This window comes from Anoplopoma fimbria, chromosome 7 (genome assembly GCF_027596085.1).
Source record: "Anoplopoma fimbria isolate UVic2021 breed Golden Eagle Sablefish chromosome 7, Afim_UVic_2022, whole genome shotgun sequence".
Classification (NCBI taxonomy): Eukaryota; Metazoa; Chordata; class Actinopteri; order Perciformes; family Anoplopomatidae; genus Anoplopoma; species Anoplopoma fimbria.
In genome coordinates this window covers 2,980,742-3,000,349 of record NC_072455.1, presented here as the reverse complement: position 1 = coordinate 3,000,349, position 19,608 = coordinate 2,980,742, and the positions used below count along the sequence as shown (strand labels likewise).

The 19,608-nt window shown below is 39.2% G+C and overlaps 1 protein-coding gene across 1 annotated transcript in view; it reads right to left on the bottom strand.

Annotated features, from left to right (window-relative positions):
• Window positions 1–18,576, bottom strand: part of shroom4 (shroom family member 4) — a 64,623-nt gene extending 46,047 nt beyond the window's left edge. Inside the window, exon 1 of the mRNA XM_054601303.1 lies at window positions 18,448–18,576. Within this exon, the coding sequence (XP_054457278.1) occupies window positions 18,448–18,570 (123 nt within the window). The 5' untranslated portion in view covers window positions 18,571–18,576. The remainder of the gene's footprint in view (window positions 1–18,447) is intronic.
• Window positions 18,577–19,608: the final 1,032 nt, after the last annotated feature.

The window sequence follows — 19,608 nt, the reverse complement described above, 5'->3', positions numbered from 1 at the left end:
AACGTTACGATGATGCTCTGAAAACTGGCTCAAAGTCGCCTCGTTTCAGCTGCTCAACATCTGTAGATGTTTAAATTTAGACATATATATATATATATATATATATATATATATATATATATATATATATATAGTTGCAAAGTGGGAGAAGCTATTTTGCAGTGTAAAAAAACGATACTATACATGCCTGAATACACAAAAACATACACGTGAGACCTTAACTACGACTCCAAGGTGCATTCTGGGTAAGAAACCTCCAAAGATCAAGCTTTAAATGCATTGATTTAAATAACTACACCTTTGATTTTGTCATGAATAGTGTCAATTTTGATAAATTCAGCTCTAATTCACACCACTGACTGGCAGTTGCACCTGAGGCTCATGGGTAATGTAGTATTCAGAGCCTTGCACCGTAAGATAAACATATTGGATCCAGGTTTCAATGATTTAAATGCACAACAGCGCCCAAGTGCAGGACCCCCTTCATGCTCCATCTATTGTCTACGCTTCCTCCGCTCTGATCCCAAACATCGTGTCTCGGACTTTTGGATCCGGAGCCGGAGTTGGACGCTGCCAGTTGGATTTGTTTTAGTTTCCACTGCTGGTGCAACAAGACAAGAGTGTGAGTCAGTCTGTGTTTGACCTGCTCTCCAGAACCAGGTCAAGGACTGTGAAGGCCACTTTCCCACCGATACTTATCCACACCTGGGAGTTTACTTTGTATGTTGTTCAGATTGTGAAGTCCTCTATTAAACAATGTGTCCACATGGTGGTGTTTCCCTTTTAGAAAACCTCTTATTTCACTGCAGCAGGGTCTGACAGTCTGCCTGGTTCAGTCCTGGTTCAGTCCTGGTTCTGGTTCTGGTTCTGGTTCTGGCCCAGTATTACGGCATGGGTCTCCAGCAGTGAGGAGAAGGTGATCTCCTCCTCTTCCTCCTCCTCCTCCCTCCGGAGCTTCAGACTGCAGGTTGAAGGCTGAAGTGAAGCCGGATCGAGACTTTCTTGTTGTGTCAAATATTGTCTTTTTAATTGGCAAAGAAAGAAAAGGAGATGAGAGGAGAGAGGAGAAGAAGAGAAAGGAGACGAGAGTAGAGGGGACGAGAAGAAAGGAAATCAAGAGAGAAGAGAGGAGAGGAAAGGAAAAGAGATGAGAGGAGACGAAAGATAGAAGAGAGAAGGAAAAAAGAAAAGGAGAGGAGAGGAGAAAAAAGGGAAGGAGGAGAGAGGAGAGAAGAAGAAGCGAAGGAGACAAGAGGAAGAGAAAGGAAAAAGGTAGAAGGGAAGGAAGAGAAGATGTGAAGGGAGAAGAGAGGTGAGGAGAGGAAAGAAGGAAAGGAGAAGAAATGAGATGAAAGGAAGGGAGACAAGAGGAGAGGAGAAGAAAGGAAAGGAGGAGAGAGGAGAGGAGAAGAAGCCAAAGGAGACGAGAGGAAAAGAAAGGAAAAGAAAGGAAAGAAGATGAGAAGAAGTGAAGGTAGAATAGAGGAGAGGAAAGGGAAAAAGAAAAAGTGGAGAAATTAGGTGAAAGGAAAGAAGGGGACTCATGAGAAAGGAATGGGAAGGTAAGGAGGCAAGATGAGAGGAAAGGAAAGCAGAGGAGTGGAAAAGAGAGGAAAGGAGTGAACAGAAAAGTAAGGAAAGGAAGCAGAGGAGATGAGAGTGAATGAAAGAAAATAGGTCTCTAGTTGTCCACCAGAAAGGGGCGGGACTTCTCCCTACGCTCAGTAAAGCTCCTAACTTCTCCTCGTGGCTCAACAGGTAGAACAGAGAACAAAGAACCTTTGTCCTTAGATGGTTCCTCACTAAGTGGGAGAACCAGAAGATGATCCACACATGATAAGAGCGTCTCTCCTAAAGAGCCCGGAGGAGACACGCCCTCCATCAACCTCTGCCCTCCGGTCAGAGCCTCGTGAGCTTCTCCTCAGTCCTCACACCCACGCTCACACAAGGCCTCCTTTATCGGGGAGGGGAGGGGAGGAAGGGGAGGAGGGAGGAGGGAGGAGGGAGGAAAGGCCGACATGGAAAAAGAAAAAAGATCCCACGCTCGCAGTGAGAGGTAGATGTGTGTTTGTGTTTGTGTTTGTGTTCTGACTGTTTGAGGTGTTTGAGGGAGAAAACTGGACAAAGATGCCCCAGACGGAGGAGCTCTTTCTGGGGGAAGTCTGCAGCGATGTGGAGACCTCTGGTCACTGACATGGAGGGATGAAATTCAATACCAGAGTGAGAACGGAGGGGAGAGAGGGGAGGAGGGGAGGGAGGAGAGGAGAGGAGAGGGGAGGAAGGAGAGGAGAGGGAGAGGAGAGGAGAGGAGAGAGGAGGAGAGGGGGAAGGAAGGAGAGAGATGAGAGGAGAGGAAAGGAGATGAGAGGAGAGGAGGGGGAGGAGAAGAAATGGGAGGAGAGGAGAGGAGAGGACAGGAGGGGGAGAGAAGGAAGGAAAGGGAACTGATGAGAGGAGAACGGGAGAAGGAAGGAAAGGAAAGGAGAAGATAGGAGAGGAGAAGGCAGTAGAGGATAAGGAAGGAGGAGAAGGAAGAAGAATAAAGGAAAGGAGACAAGAGGAGACAAGAGGAAAGGAAAGGAGAAGAAAATAGCAGAGAGGAGAAGAAAGGAGGAGGAAAAGGAGAGGAGAGGAGGTGAGAAGGAAGGAAATGAGATGAGAGGAGAGGAGAGGAGAGGGGAGGAGAAGAAATAAAAATGAATAAATGAGATAAAGGAAAAGAAGAGGAAAGGTGAAAATGAATTGACGGAAGGAAAAAGGAATGGAAAGGTTAGGAGCCGAGATGAAAGGAAAGTAAGAATGAATAATGGGGGATGAGAGGATTTTATTCTGGATCCTAGAACGTGAACTCTGACTCCTCTTCCCTTTTTAGTTTTAACAAGACACCACAGAAACATCCTGAGTCTCATCTCTCTCTCTCTCTCTCTCTCTCTCTCTCTCTCTCTCTCTCTCTCTCTCGAAGCTTCGTCAGAAAAAAGAAACACCCTTCAACATCCATCATGTTAGAATCTGAGGGACAGTCTTGTGTTCTAACTATAGGTTATTTATTATTTTACTTTTATTTACCTGACTTTACTATATTTTATTTTATTCTATCACATTTTACTTCATTTTATTTTACTTTATTTATTTTACTTTATTATATTAAATTGTATTTAACTTGATTTTATTTATTTTTTATAAAAAGAAATTAACTTTACTTTATTTTACTTTATTATATTTAAGTTTATTCAACTTTATTTTATTTTATTCAACTTTATATTATTTTATTTAACTTAATTTTATTTATTTTTTATTAAAAAAAATACTTTATTTTACTTTTGTATACTTTTTAGTTTTATCATATTTTATTTAACTTTACTTAATTTAATTGTATTTAATTTTATTTAGTCAAAATTTTATTTCATTCTAATTATGCACAAAAAGGTTAAGAAGAGTCGGGAGGAAACAAACAAAAAACAAAAAGGTGTTTTTTGCAGGTTGGATGGAGTTTAGGACGGATAGTAATTTGGGTGAATCCTACTTTGAACTCGGTTTTAGTTTATTTGCTGATCTCAAAAAGACGAAGAAGATGATGAAGAGCAGTGAGGCTTAAAGGACTTATTAGAAAAACATAATAAAGATCAATTCTGTCCTCAATGTCTTTCCTTCCACAATGTGTCCACATTTATCACAGATTCCTCCACTTATAAACAAACCTTATACGTCTAAACATTCCAGCCGACTCAGTGTTTTCTTATATATTTTTAAAGCATTTATTTGAGCTTTCTGGTGGGTCTTCCTCACTCGTATATTTTCATTAACCGCACTCCCACGATGAGATTAAATATCTTAAATTCAAATTTAAAAAAAAAAAAAAACACACACACACACACACACACACACACACACACACACACACACACACACACACACACACACACACACACACACACACACACACACACACACACACACACACACACACACACACACACACACTCTCTCTCTTGCTTGAAGAACTGCCAAGAAACGTGTTTGTTTTTGGGTGGCATATAAATCCAGGAAAGCGGCAACATTTTACAAATAAACAGCTCGAAAAGCATCTTTTTGGACGCCTCATATGTATTAATGTAAATTAAATTCATATTTTAAAGAGTGCACATTGAGGAAGAACATAAAAAGAGATTTAGTGATTAACTTCATTAAATGTAATGTCGTTGGCTTCTCAAACATGCACACGCTTACATTTTATGAGCCTATAAAAACAGTTTTCACTGCTCAGAAGCTGAAATGAATGCTGGGAGTTAAGAGTCAGCTCCAAATGAAGAGAAGAAAGGAGGAAAAAGAAACTGTGAGTACAAAGAAAACAGACGCCCACAGCGTTTGATTGACAGGTGATCTTCAGGAAATCCCACTTCTTTACACCAAAGACGTTTTGTTACCACCTTAAGCTCCAGTTAAACCATTAAAACCCGACTTTAATCTGCGAAAACAAACCCCTCGTTACAGACTCCGAGCTGACGGCCACATCAAAGCTCTATTACCCAGAATGCTTAGCGACAGGAGAGCAGCAGGGTCGCACTGACCCCCACGCCGACCCTGAAGACACGCCGGCCTGTCAGACCCTTAACCCTCAGCCGACATCCACATCCATACATCGTAACAACAAACACTCCAACTCCCATAATCCACCACAACAAACCCCCACACACACACACACACAACTGGGTCCTTCTAATCCAACGTAAACCTGACACTTAACTTTACTCATACACTCAAGTGACTACGCACACACTCTTACGGTGTGTGTGTGTGTGTGTGTGTGTGTGTGTGTGTGTGTGTGTGTGTGTGTGTGTGTGTGTGTGTGTGTGTGTGTGCGCACACACACAGAGAGAGGTTTGTGTACATGTACACACCAAAAAGGGGAAAAAGTCTATTTTTGGGGATGGATTAGTGCTCTCTGGGTTGATATGGGGACGCCACAAATACACAAAACTTTGAGAGGTTTTATGAGGACACCGAGGCTGCGAGTTAATAGAAACACAGTAAAAAAAACATCTTAAACCACTTTTTTGGTGGATTAATACATTTTACTTCCTATTTTCTTCATAATAAAAGTGCTGCGTTAATTTTAAATAAATTGCCACAACAAAGCATTGCTAATTTGGTGATAAACTAATTAAATTTCTTATAAATTCCTCAAAATAAAAGTCCACCCTTATCATTTCCTGTTTTTTTTTTACAATAAAAGTCATTTTTTTGGCTTCTTACTCTTCCGTCCGGCAGTATTTGTAGACTTGTTTTTATTAAAGAATTAAGCTAATAAAGCGGTGCTAAAATGATCAATTCTTCACAATAAAAGCCCCATGTTATAGTTACTTCTATAATTCACAATAATAGTCATGCAGTATTATATAAATTGAGCTAATGAAGTGACAGTGACAAAAAAATGGTTTTTTACTATTAAAAAATCTTCACAATAAAAGTACCCCACATTTTGAAGCAGCGAAATAAGGAAATGTTGAGTTTTCTTTTTGGATATGATTCAAATAGAGATCGTTTATTGTTGTTTATCATTTTTGGAACTACCGAAACAAAATCTATTGACTGACATTATGGATTTCTTACCAATATTTAGGCGACAAACCAATAAATAGTTTGAATCTCAAACTATTTATTTCATCTTTTTATGGTTGTTCAATTCGTTGGATGGTGTGTGACTGTTGAAATACATGCCACACACACACACACACACACAGTATGGAAGCCATTAGATCCGGTGACCAGCGCCGACAATAGCCAAAGGTCAAAAGGTCGTCGGGCTGATGACGGACTGCACTGATCCATCAATGTCATATATATGTGTGTGTGTGTGTGTCCTCTTTATCACATGCACACACACTTAAATGAGGGTGAAACATTAACTTCTTAATGTGCACTTAATGACCTCGCTCTCTCCACTGGAATCTGCCTCCTCCCTTCTTTTCTTTTTTTCAGACATGAGAGAGAACATTGTGTGTATTTTTACTTTCTGTCAGATCAAAGCTACTTTGCCAGCTTTCAATTTCCATATTTCTTTTTTTTTTTTTGGGGCCTATCTGGGCTTCCATTCAAATATTTTTATGAGAGTCATAAAGCATTAAACTGAAAAAGTCAATGCCTCAAAAAAAAAAATCAATCAAAACCTGATAAGCTCCTTGAGGCGAAAAGCCGTCTTTTAATAGTAGATAAAGAAAAGTATCTGATATTTAGGGATGAAAAAGCACTGGTTTTTTTATGGGATTTTGGAGTTTATTTCCATCCCCAAAATTCTGCTTTCCGTCTTTATTCACAGGTGAAACTTTAACGTATTTCTACGATGGCTGCAGAGCTAAACTGTCATCAAATGAGAACAAAGATCAGCTAATTCAGCAGCTGTAGACAGATTTGATGAGCCGCTGAAACGAGATGTCAGATTTACGAGCGTTCGAGCTACACTTATCTCTAATTAACACTTTTGCAACAGAAAAAACAAACAAAAACAGCTGAAAATAACCTGGATGGATCTTTGTTTATTTGCTCTCAAGAGCCTGAAGTTTGTAATGATGAGAGAGTAGGTTTTGTTGTTTCACAAGATGGATTTCTCTCCGTGCTGTTTTGATTTGTCTCAACATTTAAATCAAAATGTGATGACAGCTTTGTGGTTGTTCGCTCGTGCTGCTAAGTTGCTGTCGGTGCATTCAAGCCTCATTGACGAAAGTTGTGAGGAAACAAATTAGCTGTCTGGAAGTGTTTGACTCTTAATAAATAAGACATTTATATGCTTCTTAAAATGAACCCTGAGGAGTTGTTGATCACTAGTAGTGCTATTGAGCAGTGTTTTTGTACCTTATAAAGTCAATAGTCAAGTTTCCATCAATGTTTAAGGCAAATTTAAGCAGAAATTCCAGAAAAGATGTGAAAGAAAATGCTTTGTAATATGCTTTTTCATCCACTCCTAAATATTAGGGTTTTAAAGTGGGGGGCGCTAAACCATTAAATGATCGCAGAAGAAGAAGTTGCAATGAGATAACGCATATAAAAGGAAAAAGTTGAAGCGTCTACAAGTGTTATGAATGTTGCAAAAAAATGTAGGCTCTAACTTTTATATATAGTAAAGTTATAAAAGACTGTTGGTCTCAGGAGAGTCAATCATGGCTTCCTCGTTGCTCTGAGGACCTTAAGAATTTAGTGTTTTTTACAGAATCTGGTAAAGGCAAAGGCTTTATTTGGGGCGAGAATTTTAAACGAGACATGTAGAATAAAATGTTTTTGATGAAATATCACGATGTTAAGCTTCGTTTTGGTTACTTTTTCTGACAAAGAGTTCATCACCAACCATTTGTGCAGCTTCTGAATGTGATAAACAGCGTAGTTTTGGCAATTGTTTAAAGAAAGAATGCGTTTTAATCCCGCTGGGATTAAGTGTCTTGAATGTTATTGTTTTCATAATGATATAAAGCCTCTTGAAAAGCATCTCTGACCACACTGGGATACAATAACTGTATTTACATCTAGACTAATTCAATTAAATTATACAAGTATGCCAAGTATGGCTGTAGTCGGTAGACCGTTGGAAAGAAAAAGGGTTAAAATATGCAAAGAAAGATTTTTTTCATTGCAGGTTTTGCAACAGTTTTCCAGTTCTTGATAAAACCGCAATCCAGATATTAATCTCACTTTATTCTGAAGTTTTCCTTCTTTATCTCTGCAAATGCTCCTTTTTTCCCCAAAGGAAAGCACATATGTACAGTACATTTTTACTTGGGAAAAACAAGTTCCAGTTCAAACACACTAAGTGAGCATTTAAGCGACATCAAAGTGTAAAAAATAAGGCATCCGAAGCTTTAACTGAAGCATCGGAAAGATGGATGAAGTGGGACGAACGTACTGAGTGAAATGAGAGGACAGAGAGGAAGACGGTGGATTAAGGAGGATAAAAAGGTTGAATGAAGACAGGATGTGCGGTGCACGAAAATATGGGAAAAAAGAAAGACGAGTAGATTAAATGGAACCAAAAGAAATGAGCGGGGGTTGTCTTTAGCTGTAGGCTGATCGATGGATAATAGATGGAAGGAGAGATAATAGATCAAAAGATAAAAGGCGGTGGGGGGACAGAAAGAGAGCCAAAAGGTTTCAGATGTCTCCACACAGCTGCCAGATTGATGCTTTCCTGCCTTTTTGTCTGCCTTTGAACACATCGCTGACTGTGTTTTTCTCCTCTAGTGTTGATTTTGTTCATCAAAATCTGAGTTCAACTTATTTTCTGGTTCCACAGAGGTGCAGGATTTTAATGTTTCGCAGTGAAAAACAAAACCACAGAGAGAAAAAAGTGACGGGAGCAAAGAAAAGCCCTGAAACTGACTCTGGGTTCAGAGGGTTTAGAGAGGAGAGACATTGATTATTGATTATCAGCAGCTTTAATCAGCTTTCAGAAGACCAATCAAACCCAAGAGATGAATTAACAATTTGAGCATGCCTCATGAATCCTGACCACCATGAATGCAACACACCCATCCTCCTCCTCCTCCTCCTCACAACTTTAGAGTTCCTGCACTCAGAACTTCCATTCATCAAACAAAAACCCAAAAAAGGGCAGAACGTGAGTAACCGTGGTCGCCTGACAAGGACGGCGAGGAAAAGACGGAGCGATGAAAGGATGTCTCCTTCAGACGCCACCGAGGGCAGACGGGAGGAACGACGGCGGCGAAAACCCCCAGAACACAAAGAGAGTTCTGTGTCATGTTGGACCGCAAACTGGAGTGGACTTGCCAGGGTACGGCCACGAGAACATTCTTTGGTTTTTGGGGGGCATGGCGACGTTGCAATAAACTGTAAACATATAAACACAGCGGCACGGAGAAACACACTAATAACTCCCCGTAATAGCCCGGCTTAATCCAACATAATGACTCAGAAACAGTTTATAATGACGAAAGCGTTAAATGTAGTCGCTGCAGTGTGATTGGTGGAATAATGTTATGGAGAGGAGACAGAAACAAGGTGGGGTTAAAAGAGAAGGATAGAAGGAGTCTTTAGATGCACCGAAAATGAATTATTTTCATGATCGATTATTCGTTTGGTCTGTAAAATGTCAGAAAACAGTGAAAAATGTCCATACCAGTTACTCAAAATCCAATAAAATTGTCTTTGAATGTCTCATTTTGTCCAAAAAAACATAAATATTTGGTTGAATATGATATAAAACAGAAAAAATAGGCAGGAAATATCAATTTTTGAGAGGCTGAAAACAGCATTTTCTGCCATTTCTGCCTGAAAAATGAATGTAACGATTAATGGATTATTTTTATTTTTCTGTTCATCAACTCCCTCATTGTTTTTGTATTTTTATTATGTGTTATTGTTGGTTAATCTGACAATAATTGGTTTATTTAATGTCAGATTTTAGTGACAAACATAGTCAGAATATCAAAAACTGCTGCGGATTAAATTGAATCAACAGATTGTTTCAGCTTTCAAATAAACTCATCACGTTTTAACTCGCTTTCTCCAAAACTGAAATATTAAAAAAAATCTGTTTTCAAGTGCGTTTGTAATTTTGAATCTCACAAATGGGACTTGAGAGAGAGGTTCAAGTCCTGTCCCACTTTCACATGTTCACACCTCGTTAGCTAATAAAAACTGTGCCTGGCTGTTGAATGTCTTTCTCAGATGGTTACAGAAATATTTGGACACAATCCTCCAGAAAGTGAAAATTAGATCATGTTTAAAAGCCCACGGAGGCCTTCTCATCCCTGAAGTCTGCTTTGATTTTTCCTTCGGAGGACTCTGCAGGATTTATTCCATGATTCCAGATTCTTTTCTCTTTTATTTGTTTTGCTGTTGCTGCACTCATCAACTCCTTAAATAACTTTTTGTGGGAAAACAAAAACCCGGAACTGCAGGTCAAACATTTTGCAAAGCAGCAGAACACAAAACCCCAAATGTTGTTTTTCCAGGAATAACTGTTCTCCAGCACATGAAGATGCAATATTGGTGAAATGTGAGAAAAGGAAAACATGGCTGAGGTGTGTGTGTGTGTGTGTGTGTGTGTGTGTGTGTGTGTGTGTGTGTGTGTGTGTGTGTGTGTGTGTGTGTGTGTGTGTGTGTGTGTGTGTGTGTGTGTGTGTGTATTGCCTCCCCAATGTGAGGGCAAAATGCAGAACGTCCGACAAAAACAATAACAACTGCAGCAGCCTCAGGTCAGGACACACACACACACACACACACACACACACACACACACACACACACACACACACACACACACAACTATGACACACATCTCCCATGTTTCTTTAATATCTTTTTCAACTTCCTCCACACACTCACACACACACACACACACACACACACACACACACACACACACACACACACACACACACACACACACACACACACACACACTGCATTAGTAACATTGCAGTGTGTGTTTTGAGGGTCACTGTGCTGATGCATCAATGTAAAGAGGGGTTGTTATTTCAGTGTGTGTGTGTGTGTGTGTGTGTGTGTGTGTGTGTGTGTGTGTGTGTGTGTGTGTGTGTGTGTGTGTGTGTGTGTGTGTGTGTGTGCCTGCAGACGTAGCCTTAAAGAAACAGCTAAAGGCTCCAAAGATCAGAGATAGACACATTCCAACCCCACCCCACACACCCCACACACACACACACACACACACACACACACACACACACACACACACACACACACACACACACACACACACACACACACACACACACACACACCCTTTGAAGAAGAATTTCTCAGCAAACTATCAATTTATTTCATGATTTCTTTAGTTTTATTACTTTCATTTTTAGATTAGTCTCATCTGCTCGGAGGCGTTGATGCATCTTGACATTGGATTAAGATCATATAAAACTAAATGTACTCTTCCACAAGTTCCAAAAACAATTAGTGAAATACAACGATTCTTTTAAGTAAGTTATCAGAGTAGAAAACGTCAAACATTTACTGCTTTTCTCTGCTTCATATGATTGTAAACTATTGAATATCTTTGTTGTTTCGATGGTTGTTTGGGCGAAACGAGCAATTTGGAAGACGTCACCTTGAGCCCTGAGAAAATGTGTTTTTGACATTTTATAGACTAAACATAGATTAACTGAATAATAATAAAAAATAGTCCTAAGTAGCGGCCTTCATATCCACTCTGACAGCAGAAACAGCTCATTGTTTAAACTGAAAGTTCATCAAATTGTTCAACAAATTCCCATCGTCCATCCGGAACAAAAACTCTGCTGAAAGTAACTTTTATTTTCATTATTGTTTTAATCTGCATGTTACTTTCTTCATTAATAATCTAAAACATATTTTAAATTGATCCAATCTGACTACGTATCTCTGCCAAGTAGGTTATGTTCTCCATTCTGTTTATTTGTTTGTCAGCAGGATGAAGGAAAAGGTATCGGCCCGATTTGTCAGGTACCGTAATTTGTAGATATCCCACAAAATGTTTTTGTATGTAATCAACGTCATCATCAACGAGGAAGCGTAAAGACAGCGAAAGCCAACAAAGTACGGGAGGAAGAGGCGGTAGATGGGTCCAACAAATATCTTTCCCCGTGTCAAACTAGATTCACTAGAAACCTGCGTACTTCAAAAGAGGGCACTTCAGTAGTTATTTTAACTCAAATTACGATATTTTCCGAAACTTAACCAAGTGGTTTTGTTGCATTAACCTACTTAAATAATTTTCTTTTAAGACAGAAGTTTATTCTGAAGTGACTGTATGCATATAACGAGAAGAAATCAACACGTGTTTCCAGACTTTCGTAGCAAAACGCATGAAAAATGAAGAGTAACGTTTTGTAGGATCTCATACGAACCATTGTACAAGTATACGTTGACTTATAACAACCATGCTTAAAACCCAAAGTCATTCAAATATAGAGAGTGTCTAAAAACATCCTGTGGGCCAAACTGATCTAATATGATTATACTGCTCATTTTAAATCCTGTTCTCAAAGCAAAACTCAACATTACGTGGAAACATGAATACATTCTTTCAGTCCCTCTCATCAATATGCTCTATTGTGCTCCACCGTGCTGCTGCTGAACAGATGTTTTGGGTTAGTTAGGACAGTTAGCAAAGCAAGTCAGGGCAGAGGACATGGAAACACACGCACACACACACACACACACACACACACACACACACACACACACACACACACAGTAGAGACAATAGCATCTCTATCTGATGGCATCCTCATCTACCCCCTGCAGAGCAGATTGCTACTGGAGGCTACCTTTACTGGAATGTAGGCAGCAAAACACAAAACACACACACACACACACACACACACACACACACACACACACACACACACACACACACACACACACACACACACACACACACACACACACACACACACACACACACACACACACACACACAGCTGTTTACCAACCTAAGACATTTGGTTGCATACCTTGGACCACTTGTCAAAACATTCTTTTGTAAAAAATCTGGGGATTTTTGTTGTTACTGTCAACAGCAGGACGAGAGAGAGAGAGAGAGAGAGAGAGAGAGAGAGAGAGAGAGAGAGAGAGAGAGAGAGAGAGAGAGAGAGAGAGAGATTATCGTCTCCATCTTTGTTGCCTCTGTTGGGCAAATCAAATTCTAGACTGTGTTTCCCAACATGCATCTGCTGGAATCCCCCCATGAGAAGAAGAAGAAGAAGAAGAAGAAGAAGAAGAAGAAGAAGAAGAAGAAGAAGAAGAAGAAGAAGAAGAAGAAGAAGAAGAAGAAGAAGAAGAAAACCCCCTTTTTCAACCACAAATACAAAACAGGAGACTCTTCCACAACATCCTTCAAGATCAATTGTACAAGTTTGAGTTCAGTTAAGGTGAACTTCTGCAGCGAGATGTTCGATGCAAAAAGTTAGTTTGCATCGAAGAAGGTAAATTACTTTTTTGAGGACAATATCAATCATTTTGAAAGGACTTTTCCAGCAGTTTTCCACGCATGAGAAACCCACTGAATACACAAAAAACAATCTGCAAGATCTGCATGAATCCAACACTAGATAACAACAATCTCTGATTAGTTTTTTTAAATGAAACTTGAAAATCTAACTAAAATATACGGAGTCTATTTCTTTTTGTCTGTCCGTCGGTTTACTGGACAATCGTTCATCTGATCATCTGACAGCATCTGAAAGCCGTCATTTTGGTTGGTTATTCTGTCAATCGTTTCTATCCATCCCAATATAAAGACATAACCTATAAGCTTGTTCAGAAGTGTATCAGAATAGAATCACGGACTCTGCCTTTAAATATGCCTTTAGCTTATGTCTTATTATAACTTGATAAATTAAATGTAGGTGTGAAAATAGATTTTTAAGGAATTTGTACGACCCTTTTGACGGACAACGAGAAAGTCCAAAGCAAAAAGTCATAGAATAGTATGCCAAAAAAGTCATAAAAAAAGCCAAAACAGCACCGCTCTAGTCCTTAATATACTTTGACAGCTGCTGTTTGTCTTCAAGAGAAATTCAAACTGAAATCAAAGAAACTTTCCTGCCAGATAATCACTCCAACAGAAAGTACATCATCAAAAACATGCACTAAAAAAAGTTCATACACAGGATACATGAAGTTCTCAGTGGGGGGGACCACGTAATCCAACAACCACCAAAAGAAAACAACCAAAGAATCCAGAAAATCTCTCAAAATAAGTTCTAAAGTTTTCATCACAAATAACCAAAGTACCAACAATGACCTCCCAGATGGGCCGGTAGAGCTCCGCTGGTCTCGGTGGCTGGAGATGGCCTCATTGTTGGAGGTTTGACGGAGAGGAGAGTGAATGAATGGAGAACATGAGGAGCGCAGAGAAAAAGGATTGTGTAGCGAGATGCGGCTAAGCTAACGGCTAACGCTCTCTGGACAGACTGGACCCGTTCTCCAAAGGGAAATCACGATCATTTCATGTCTTGATATTTATATATTATATATATATATCTCATATATATCACAATATAGGAATAATTAAACAGTCTATATGACATAATCACATGGTAAAAAGCTGTTTCTAATTCTATGAAGAATTTCAACCATAGTTGTGAGGTGAAAGATGCAGAGATGTCTCTAGTGAAGCCTCCTTTTGTCTTTGACGTTTATAAAGACATATATTGGTTTATAATCTCTTCTATGCAGACGAATTGATCCTGTTTGATTTGAGCCCCAAATTACACATATGGTGTTTGTCAATTTAAAAAGATACTTTTGCAGGTCAGGAGAGTTGCATTTTGTTGTGAAACTATTTAAATATAAGACTGTGAAAATACAAAATATAAGAAAGACTACAAAACCAAAGAGTCCTATATTTGAAACTACAATGTCTTCTTTCACTTCCTGGCTGATTAAAGAATATAAATATAAATCACATCAGTTAAGATAACGTTATATTTGTGCGTGGATAAAGCTAAGTTAGCTAGCTAGCTAGAAAGCTAAGGTAACGGCCATGTTGGTGACGTGAATTGTGCAAGACGAGAGATTTAGATGTAAATGTTACTACGACAAACTTTCTTGACATGAAAAATGATATTAAACTGCCAAACATATGTGTTATTCATGCACAATTCTAAAGGGATTAAATAAATATTTGTCCACCAAAATCATCAGCCAGCGAAATTCAACGAACGAGGTTTCAAAGCAGAGACTGGTTTCACATTTTCTTTTGGATGCCAAACCGTCCCTACGGGAACATCGCCTTAAAGCCAGAGAGCCAGAAAACTGTCAAGGAGACACAAATATGTCCTCAGCAGAAATCACCACAATTTATCATTAAACCGCATATTAAAATGAGCCGGCAGCTGTTCTGTCAAAAGCAACACTGGGAGTGAAATCACCACTTTGTCATCACAACCACATTTAACACACAGTGTGTAATAAATGTCACAAAACACATGAAGACATCTTGAAGGGACCTTATTTGTCGCTCTTATTTCCAATCTTTATGTGTTTTTTCACCAGGCTGATAAGGCCGACTCGCTGAATGACTGACTGGAAGCTAATGGCTAACTTCTAGAGCAGATAAAAACCATTAAAACTCAGCGTCTCATCACACAAACCATCAGCTGGCTGCAAAGACAACAAGTATTCAAGTGGGATAATTAAGTGTATTGCACATATATGAATGCAGCCTACACACACACACACACACACACACACACACACACACACACACACACACACACACACACACACACACACACACACACACACACACACACACACACACACACACACACACACACACCACAGTGGTGATTCGTTATGCTGCAGGAGGAATGTTGACCAAATGGCTTACATCCCTCTGCTGTCTCGGACTCCCTTCCCCCTCCGGCTCCCAAAAACATGGACATCCTGAGAGGGCAACTGGCACATTTTCATGCACTTAAATGTCTGGTACACATGTTTCACTCCTGCAGACTCACTCTTTCAAGGACATGAGTGGCGATTGGCACTCACATGCTCAAAAAACAACTCCCAGAAATTCACTTTAACAATCTTTTTTAAACCTGACATGAATCAGGGAGAAGTAGGTTTAACATACAGAGAGGCAAGTAACAATTATTTGATTTATTGTTTACTAAATTGAGATAAATCCGAGCACTTACACATATATTAATCTGGCCATTGAAGAACTAGAGGTAGGAAGTAGGAGGTACTTTGCATAGCATGCTACCGCTAGATATAGATAGGTACGAGAAAATGGAATGATGGGTATTTAAAATGTTTTTAGTTTAAATAATAAACTAAATATGATACATTTTAAATGATATAATACATAGAAAAGTAGCAAAATCCACACATTTGAGAAGCTGGAACCGACAAATTTGAGGCTCGTCAGTAACGGTTGCCAGGTTGCCATTGGCAACAGTTTCGAGAAATCGGCAAGCAATTCCTGGTCTCCAAATAAATATGTTTATCTTTCATATTTGTTGCATTTGTCATATTTATTATTACAATATTGCTGTTTAAGTCTGAAGTGGAATCAGAAAACGCTGCATGAGTGTTGGAGCGTAATTATGAATCCCCCATTAGTTTGTCGTTTTTGAAGCCTGGAGTTTGACATTTTGGCCGTCGCCATCTTGGTTTTTGCAACCAGAATTGAAACAAGTGTTAAAAAATGTTACAATTAACTTTTATGATTTGAAAACAAACTTTGAATATCCTACGATGTGACTAAAAGTATATAAATGAAGCATTAAGTTGTTTAATGTGTCTCACTAAGCTAGCTACTGTTAGCTTGCTTATTCCACCATGTTTTCACGCTATCTCTACACTGACTACAACCGGGACGAGAGATGGACGATATGCGCTTCATTTTTGATTAAAAACAGCGCTTTTATTGCCATAAAGAATGCTCTGGCAGCCATATTGGAGATCTTCAGCTCTGTACTCGTCTCTCCCTCTCTCTCTGAAGTGAGAGGATTATGACTGCATTCATCTGTGGTCCTTACAGAAACAGTAAACCTCTGTGCGGAGGCTGAAACCTAAAACACATCATGTCTTTCACACACACACAGACCTCAACTCTGCCTTCGTCGTCCTCCTCTTCCCTTCAAGGACTTAACACTTAATCATTAAACAGCACATTTTCCCGTCCAGCACTCACCGCCTCAGCTACTTTATTGTGTGTGTTTTTAACTGGCCACTGGACACAAAACAGCCAGAGAGCACAATTTGATTTTTATCTCCTTTAAGCAGTCCCAGTCACAGTTTCCCAGGGGCTGCTTTACTGTGTGTGTGACTTTGTGTGTATATGTGTGTTTCCAGATGACTGAGCCAGGCTTTTCCATTCCCCGCTGTGGTGCTGTGGTGAATATAGAAGTAAACCCCCGGGGCCAACATTTACACCACCGTGCAACAACTTCTCAACACAGAGAGAGAGGGACGACGGTGAAGGAAAGACCGAGAGGTTGTGACCATCAGTCGGCCTACTCATGCACTGCACACACACACACACACACACACACACACACACATACACAGACCACCCCCAGCACACACCAATAATTACTCGCAGTAATTCAAAGACACCCTCCTTATTTCCAGCAGCCCGTGAAAAGAGTGCAAGGAAGAAAACGTCGGCCCCCACGAACTTCGACGAGGTCACGTCAGAAAGTCTGAAAACAAACATTAAATATCTCACAAAGCTCTCGAAACTTTACCTCGTAGAGTTCTGCAGAAATAACACAACTTCTTGGTTTGTTTTGGGTCAATAACCAAAAAGCAATTGCGAGAATATCTCATCAGATAATCACAATTTGTATTTTTAAAAAGATTTCCACCTACGAGGTTTTAGTCGTCTGTCAGCACTTTAACATTGCAGCGAATGAGGTGACGGGAAGATGAACAGAGCCTCATTCAGCCAGGGGATCCCCAAACTTTTGAGAACCCAACTGCTGAATCACAATGCTTTCTACTCATGCACAATGACAAGCTGACAAGACATCAACTTCCCCAGATATTTGCATGAGTTAAAAACAATAACTTCTTATTTTTTTCTGCAAAAGAGGAGGAGTAGAAATGCAGAAAAATGAGGATGCATGAAAAGTTCAACATGGTGTTGAAAGCCAAGCAGACTGAAAAGCACATATGGATGAGGGTGCATTCACACAAGCCTGCAGAAAACAACTACAATTGGTGTTTTGGTGGAGCTGGGGTGCTGCAAAAACCTGCATCCTTTCAAAATAAAGTGCAAATATGATACCAAAAAGTCCAAAATATTAAGAATATTACATGTTAAAATGTAACAAAGTGGAACCAAACTGCTGAATCACAAGGCTTCATGCAGCATGACAGCTGACAATACATCAACTTCCCTGGATATTTAAATGAGTTAAAAACAATAACTTCTGCAAAAAACCTGCATCCAAGTGCAGTTTTAATACATTATGTGCACTTTTTGCAGAGTTTTGCATGGTGTTGAAAGCCAAGCAGACTGAAAGTGCTGCAAAAACCTGCATCCTTTCAAAATAAAGTGCAAATATGACACCAAAAAGTCCAAAATATTAAGAATATTACAAGTTAAAATGCAACAAAGTGCAGTTTTAACACATTATGTGCACTTTTTGCAGAGTTTTGCATGCTGGAGTGCTGCAAAAACCTGCATCCTTTCAAAATAAAGTGCAAATATGACCCCAAAAGTCCCAAAATATTAAGAATATTAAGAATATTACAAGTTAAAATGCAACAAAGTGCAGTTTTAACACATTATGTGCACTTTTTGCAGAGTTTTGCATCCTTTCAAAATAAAGTTCTGCAAAAACCTGCATCCTTTCAAAATAAAGTGCTGCAAAAACCTGCATCCTTTCAAAATAAAGTGCTGCAAAAACCTGCACCCTATCAAAATAAAGTCATTTTTTAATAAAAAAAAAAGACTGCCATGCATAAAGTTGGTGCTCTTACTTTGGTGATGATGAGCGGCTCCCCGTGCTCGAGCCCGCCTTTCAGCGTGAACCCCCAAGGCGCGCCCCCGCTCAGCTGCACCTGAATGCGGTGGAAGGCGACGAGCTGCTCCACCGTCTCCATGCCGACCGTCAGTGCGACGCTGCCTCTCTCTGCTCATCACCGGAGCGACTGAAGGGGAGAGAAGCGTCGACGCGTCATCGTGACGTGGGAAACATCCTTTCAAAATAAAGTGCTGCAAAAACCTGCATCCTTTCAAAGTAAAGTGCAAATATGACACCAGAATATTAAGAATATTAAGAATATTGAGAATGTTACATGTTAAATGTAACAAAGTGCAGTTTTAATACATTATGTGCACTTTTTGCAGAGTTTTGCATGCTGGAGTGCTGCAAAAACCTGCATCCTTTCAAAATAAAGTGCAAATATCACCCCAAAATATTAAGAATATTAAGAATATTACATGTTAAAATGCAACAAAGTGCAGTTTTAACACATTATGTGCACTCTTTGCAGAGTTTTGCATGCTGGAGTGCTGCAAAAACCTGCATCCTATCAAAATAAAGTCATTTTTAATTAAAAAAAAAAAAACAATGCAAATATGATACAAAGAATATTAAGAATATTACAAGTTAAAATGCAACAAAGTGCAGTTTTAATACATTATGTGCACTTTTTGCAGAGTTTTGCATGGTGTTGAAAGTCAAGCAGACTGAAAGTGCTGCAAAAACCTGCATCCTTTCAAAATAAAGTGCAAATATGACACCAAAATATTAAGAATATTAAGAATATTACATGTTAAAATGCAACAAAGTGCAGTTTTAACACATTATGTGCACTCTTTGCAGAGTTTTGCATGCTGGAGTGCTGCAAAAACCTGCATCCTATCAAAAATAAAGTCATTTTTAATTAAAAACACCAAAGATATTAAGAATATTACATGTTAAAATGCAAACATTATGTGCACTTTTTGCAGAGCTTTGGGGTCATATACAGCTTCAATCTCTTATAATAATTCCATCACATTATTATACTATTTTTTTATCACATATTTAAAAATAACAACCAGCTTATTAGGGCAAAAAAAAGAAAATATATATATAACGCTTTTATTTTGATATTATAATCATTTGTTTCCGGTTATTAATGCAAGCTTGACTG